The 7,134-nt window shown below is 39.6% G+C and overlaps 1 protein-coding gene across 1 annotated transcript; it reads right to left on the bottom strand.

The window, feature by feature from the left end:
• Positions 1–376: 376 nt before the first annotated feature.
• Positions 377–6,530, bottom strand: LOC147122856 (toll-like receptor 2). Its single transcript, XM_085961352.1, has one exon. It carries the CDS (start codon positions 6,295–6,297, stop codon positions 3,910–3,912), a length of 2,388 nt encoding a protein of 795 aa, XP_085817478.1. The 5' UTR covers positions 6,298–6,530; the 3' UTR covers positions 377–3,909.
• Positions 6,531–7,134: the final 604 nt, after the last annotated feature.

Below are 7,134 nucleotides of genomic sequence, written 5' to 3'. Positions count from 1 at the left end.
ATGCAATTTAAAAAGTCATAAGAATCCCAACACCATATTACTTTGCTGTAAGATAGAAGCCCCCAATAGCAATAGTTTGGGTAGCTACTGGGGACTTTTACCGTGTAACCTAATTTGTAACTCTGACATATTTATTAGCCTGGAAATTACTGAGAGTGATTTATCGTACAAACTCTTATTGTATTTGAATCAACTTCCTTCACTATTTTAATGGAGGCATTAACCAGTTAAATTAAATAGGTTAACATCTCTATTAAAATCCTGGAAAGAGGGATTTGATGCAAGTGCATTAAGTGCTTGTACAATAATACTGCTTATAATCGTTTCAGACTATTGATTTTGAATTGCAATGAAAATGTAACAAGGTTTATGGTAATAATTTCAATTCCATTTATTCCTCCTCTTCCTACACAGCGTAAAAATCTACAAAATAAAAGGACTTGATTGCATTTAGTTCACAATACATTAATTATATAGAATCTATTATTTCATCAAAAATACTTTTCCCATAGCTTGATAGAGCACAATCCCTATTAGAACAACTTACATTTTGAGAAGTAAGCTTATTTTTCACGCGTAATTAAAATATATACAATGTGATTAAAATAAAAGGAAAAGTAGGTGTGAAATTTAAAATAGTTATATAAAAGCTTTCTACATACATATTTTGCACATCTGTTTGAACAACTTAAAAGTATCTACAAGGAAAAGAGTCTTATATCATTTAAATGCCTGCATCTCATAATTTCAAAGGCATATAACCACTGTTCCTGGAAATACTTGAGCATTGTTTTGACAGTAATTAGCTGTATGCTATGATCGTACATTTTTGATATCCATTAGGTTCACAAAGTATGCTAAGAGTTTATAAAATGCAAGTTCAAACATTTCACACAACCTTTCTGGTTGCAGTGGTACCTAGGAATCTTTGAACTACTTAAAAATTGCTTTGATTAGCTACTTATAAACTTGCAGGAAACAACATGCATATATGATTTATTGCTTGATGTGCATGTCAAAGTGTTCTCATTAACTTAATGTTAAGGACTGTGGTAACTGTTTCAAAGCCTGGATGTTGGCATTTGGCACACTGCTGTGGTTAAAAGCCAAGAAGTACAGAAATCAGTCATTAGTTAGTTCCATTACTGAGCGCTAAAATTGATAAATTGCCAACAAAGCTGCATCGATATTTTATTTAACGCTTTATTACTTTATGTACCATTGTTATTTAATGTGTGTATATGTTTCTTTTACGCTAAGAAATTCATTACAGATAAAGAATGTCTTTAAGCCCATCTGATTTCATTCTTCCAGAATATCAACCCTACTATATGTGCCCTTGACAACTGTTTATTAAACAACTCTAATGTCCTGCCTCAATAACCCTTCCTGGCAACCTGTTCCAGCCAGTTAGCACCCTCCATGTAAAGAAAGATTTCTTGATGTCCATCCTAAATTTTTTCTCCCACAATGTTGAATCTATGCAACCTAATCCTACTGCCTTAATGTATCTGGAAGTATTTTTCCTGGCTTACTTTCTCTATCCTCTTACTTGTCTTGCTACAAAGATCAGCATTTTTAAAATTCTCATCCTTGTTTTCAAATCCCTTCATGGCCTCATCCCTTCCTATCTCTGTAATCTCCTCCAGCTCTACAACCCTCTGAGATCTCTGCACTCCTCCAATTCTGGCCTCTTGTGCCGATTTTCATCGCTCCACCATTGGCAGCTGTGCCTTCAGCTGCCTAGGCCCTAATCTCTGGAGTTCCCTTCCTAAACCTCTCCGCCTCCTATCTCTCTCTCCTTCTTTAAGACACTCCTAAAACCTATCTCTTTGACCAAGCTTTTGGTAACCTGTCCTAATATCTCCTTAGTATTTTGCTTCTGTCTATTTTGCTATGTGGCTTGGTCTCACACTTTGTTTGATAACACTCCTGTGAAGTGCCTTGGGATTTGTTACTACATTAAAGATGCTACATAAATGCAAGTCGTTGTTGTCTATGTTTTGCATTGCAACCTGCTCCTACTGAGCCTGTTAGTGAATTCACTGTAAAACTCCCACTCCTCTTCTTCACACATTTTCAGTGTTAATTGCCTCAATTGCCACTTCTGTATGCCATCACGAGAACTGAATTTCCGTGGCAATTGGGGCCATTAACAAGTGAAATGGAGGAATGGTGTCTGTCCAGTGCATTAGCCAACGATGTTTGGTAGAAGCAGGGAGAGGGGAGAGTGCATGGGTGAGGCAAGGGAAAAGAAAATGCGAGGGAGGGCAAGGAGTGGAGAGAACTTGAAGGGAGGGCAAGGGAAGAGGTAGAGGGGCAGAATGCATGACAAATGAAAATGGATTGCAATAGGGAATGAATGGCAGTGAAAAAGGGGCAGAATGTATGGCAGTTAAGAAGAGAGTAACAAGAAGGGGAGTCAGAAACAAAGGAGCAAAATAAGGAGGAGTAAAGGGAAAATCAATGGCAATGAAGGGGGAGGTAAATAGATAGCAATAGAGGAAAGAAATTCATTGAAGAGATCAAGTTGTAGATGCTGGGAGAAGCACTTTGGGGGAGAGAGAGAAGAGAAGCTGTGAATGGTGCTTTGGGGTAGGGGAAGAAGGAGAGTACCAGCATGATCTGGGAGGGGTTGGGGGGGGGGGGTGTGGTGGGGAAGGGGGAAGAGAGGAAGAAGAATATGGAGATGAACTGGAGGAGAGGTGGAACAAAGTGCCGAAAACAACTTGGAAGGAAAAGAGCAGAGTGCCAGCTTGAATGGAAGACATTGAGGAAAAGAGCAGCAGCACAACTAGGGGGGGAGAGGGAGACGAGGGTCTGTAGGAACTGTATTGTCAGAGAAGAGCATCTCTCTGGAAGGGTGGGGAGCTGGATGGAATACCATGTCTCTGTGAATTGGGTCTGGAGGGGGTAGAGGGCCTTTGTTACTTGGGATGATGGGGGTGTATGTGGGATAGTGACTGTTGAGGTAACTTTTTGGTAAGTGATTCTGTTGAAAGTCCAAATATCACTTTGTTTTTCCCTTTTTTAAATTAAAAATCTGTTAATTGTGAAGTATCAAAGTGCTTAAAATGAACCAGCATAATTTTTAATGTGCAATGCAACTTTTTCCAGGGAAGCATGCACCACACCTCTCGACTTAGAAATGCACAATCAATGTTGTGCCTTCAGCATGCTGACTTCTACCTCAGGTTTTCTTGTAGTTGTGTATTGTTTTTCTTCAGTACAGGTGAAGCAATGCTGTGTATCTCTACCACTTAAGGGATAACGCCTGTGTAACCACTTTTTTTTCCACATCAGGGCCCTCTTGAGTTGCCAGATTTTTGGTGGCTGCATCAGTTATTTTGAAGCTATTGATCAGCTTTTGCCAGGTTTCTGGTTGGCATGTAGGAGGCGCAATGATTCTGAAGTGTGAGGGCCAAGGTAGAAGTGGAGAGCTGTTGGCCACAATTGAATAGAAGAGATCTGAGAATGAGGAGATATCTGGAGTTTCCCTTGATTACTTTGAGGACCGGGGAACATTTACGCAAAACCGTCCAGCAGCAGATTTAATAAGGTGTATTAGAGTCCATGATAGGTTAGATTGTATATAGGTTATGTAACATGTGTGAGTTTGACAAGCCAAGTAATTTATTGCTCATTTGATTCTTCATTTCTGATCTTGCCAAGCCAAGGAGCTACATTTTTGTACACAAAATTACTTTATAACCTTAGAGGTGCAGAGGCGGGTTGAAGTCTGTTGTAGCCATTTATTGAACTTCGAAGGCAATTCTCTTCAGTTAAGCATGATCACATTACCGCTATGTCAATGGATGTCTCCAAGCTGTGTAATCACTGCTGCTGCAGCTCAGGCAATGTTATTTAAAAACATAGGTTTACTTTAATGCAACATAATACTGAAAATATTTACAAAGGTTCACTTGTATTTTCATCTCCTCTTAATGCAATTTTTAAATTAAACCAGAAGATTTGCTGTTCCACTTCATCCTGAGGCCATTCCAAATAGGTTTTTGTATTCATCAGTTTCCTAAGCTTGCAGAATCTCCGTGGAATGGTCTCCTTTGGGATCGTCTCCAGCAGAACAAGTATGGCTGTATCATTGTTCTCATCAAATAGACGGAAATGAGTATAGTCAAGCTCGTACTTGCACCACTCACTTTGGACAAAATGTTGAGACAAAACAAATAGGGTTTTCCTGCTTTTTTCAATGGACTCAATGATGTTGTCAATTATCCACTTCCCTGGGATGAAATCACGCTTATGAAGGCAGAGTGTCAGTGGTGGATGAACACTTTCTAACTCTCTTAACAAGAAACTTTCCACCCACTCGGAGTCCATCTCACTGTAAGAAACAAATGCATCATAACAAATATCAGTATTCCTCACTTTCTTTGGTTTCCTCTTTGCCTGCAGCCATGCCCAGGTCATTTGGATATACCAGATCCCATGATATTTGTAGCACATTATCCCAACAATGGCTACTGTCAAAGACATGCCAACAGACAGTAAGGCAACAGACAATGTCATGTGACAGTCAAAGAAAGAGCGCTTAGTATTTTGCACCAACATTCCCCTGAGAGTTAGAGGTGAATCACATACATAGTTTTCTGGTCGGTCCAACAGTTGTACTGTTATGTGATGGTTCATGTAAAGCAGGAATTCACATGAACAAATGTAGTTATTTTTTCCAGCCTCCAAAGATTCGAGCTTCTTAAACGCCATGATTTCTTCACCTGTGAGTGAGATGAGTTTATTGCTGCTGATTTTCAGAACTTCCATCTTTGGTAAGTAACTATCACCCGGTAAACTTTTAAACTTGTTATTGGACACATTCAGTTCTTTGAGAGAAGGCAGATTAACAGCAAAACTGCTGATGTCATTGTTACTTAAATCCAATACCTCAACATTTGGAGGGACACATTGTGATATACTTTTTATATCACAGCTCGAAAGGTTTAGAAATTGTAGATTTTCGGACCATTTACATGAAGTCCTAGTGTCACTGAAGCTATTCTGGCTCAAATCTAAATGGGTAAGCGTAGAAAGTATAGATAATTTTGGGCTTGTTGTACCGAGGGATCTCAAAATATTCTTTCTCAGAATAAGATAACGCAGAGAAGGCCAAGCTCCTGGACAAACCATTTCTCGCATAATTTCATCACTGAGCAAATTGTGTGTTAAATCAAGATACTCCACACTTTTTAACTCTCTGGATACAGTGCAGGGCATCAGAAACATATTTAGTTTTGTAAATGTCGCTGTTTTAATGGGTTCAAGTAGAGGACTAATACTTGAAAGTTCATAGAATCTATAAAAATGTTTAATGGATATATTATTTAATGTTAATGAATGAAGTAAGTTGATTTTTATTTTGTCTACCTTGGGCCATTTCCCAGTTCCTGAAAGCACACAGTCCTTCACTACTAGTTCAGATAATTTTGTGTTTTTTATACAATTTATAAAAGTAAATACAGTATTGTCGGTAAGAAAAGTATTTCTGAAGGTGAATTTCCTCAGCAATGAATTGCTTGGTACTGAAAATATCCGACTGTCAGTTTTGTCAGGAAATGTTAAGTCTCTCAGCTCTAAGTGGGTGGTGGATCCTGACAAATCTGTAAGAATCTGCTGAGCTTGGCCTGGTTTTTTCAGAAATGTGTAATTCAAACTCAAGGCAACGTGACTTATATTTCTGAAAGAACTGAAACTTCCCTTCTGATACGAATCTAAATTCTTTGCTGTTAAAACAAACTCATCCAGATGTGTAATTCCTACAAAGTCATCTTTCTTTAGAAGAGACAGGGAAGGATTGCCAAATTCTAACCATCTGAGCCTTGTCAGATTTGAGAAAATTCTCCCTGATCCCAGATTCTTGTAACTGTTCCCTAAAATCTTGAGGTATTGTAATTTGGAAAGATGTTTAAACCAATTCGGTAAGAGTTGGGTTAAAAGATTATCAGACAAGTCAAGGTAGTCTAGGTTTGTGTTGAGCTGGAAGGCCTGATCAGCAATAGACTGGATTCGATTTGATTGCAATAGAAGTCTTTTGAGCTTCACATATGTTCTGAAATCAGTGACCTTAATCTGCGAGATGGTGTTGTGGGACAGGTCAAAACTGAATACATTTTCCAACACATGTGGAATATGCTCTAACTTCACTGAAGAGCAGTTGCAGAAGTTGTCGGAGTTACATTTTTGACAAGCATTGTGTGGAGCGTCCTCTTCTGAGAAGGTTGTATGTATGAAAATACACTCGACAAGCAGGATCCACAGAGGGGGAGCTCTCATTGTTGTCATTCAGATGTGTCTGAAATGAAAAATACAAACAAAAAATAAACTTCTGTTCCAATGCTTTTAGTTGACAATCTGCATGTTTTATAGAATGCAAGAAAGTCTTTTATTGAATACTTACAGCTTCAAAAGTAATGCTGAACTATGAATAATCTCACTGTTAATGCCAAATGAAAGCAAGACACTTATTAAATCACTGTCAAGTCAAGACAGTTTAAATTTGAACTGATTTGAAATAGCTTTCCTAAATTAATAAGTTATAATTGAAATCAGGGCAATGTTTGCTTTTCAGATATGTGATTTGTGAGAATGCAATTTTGTTAGCAGCAATGAAAAGTTAGCAGCCAATCACACAGTAACTGCAGACATGGGGTGGGAGGAAATTCGGTTGGTTAGCACCTCCCGTTAGTGCCTCCAGGGGGCGCTAACGACTTACCGCCCCTGCACGGCGATTTTAGTGCTACCCGCGAAGTTCAACTGGCGGTTTGCGGTGGCACTAAACACTAACACCACGATCTCCTGCTCCTGGAGATCGTGACGTCATCCAAGTGCGCATCGCCCCGGTAGTGCCCCAGACCGGAAATTGATTTTCGCCCCCTGCCTCAGCGCCTGCCGCTAGGAACGACAGGTAGAGGGGGACGGTTTGCAGTTGGCTGGGAGCTGGAGGGGCGCTATTTAAAGGCGTGCACTGCCTATTTTTACCTGTCGGCAATCAATTCTGCCTACGCAGGTTGTGAGAGGGAGATAGGCATTTGGAGACATTTCCGCAACCACAAAGGCTACCACTCTCTGAATGTGCAGTTGGTGTGCAACCACAGACAACGCATCCTCGCCGTCAATGCC

The sequence above is a fragment of the Somniosus microcephalus genome, chromosome 2 (genome assembly GCF_052327205.1).
Source record: "Somniosus microcephalus isolate GS21.2 chromosome 2, FLI_Smic_1.0, whole genome shotgun sequence".
Classification (NCBI taxonomy): domain Eukaryota; kingdom Metazoa; phylum Chordata; class Chondrichthyes; order Squaliformes; family Somniosidae; genus Somniosus; species Somniosus microcephalus.
The sequence above is the reverse complement of the archived record's forward strand: the minus strand, read 5'-3'. Positions and strand labels throughout refer to the sequence as shown.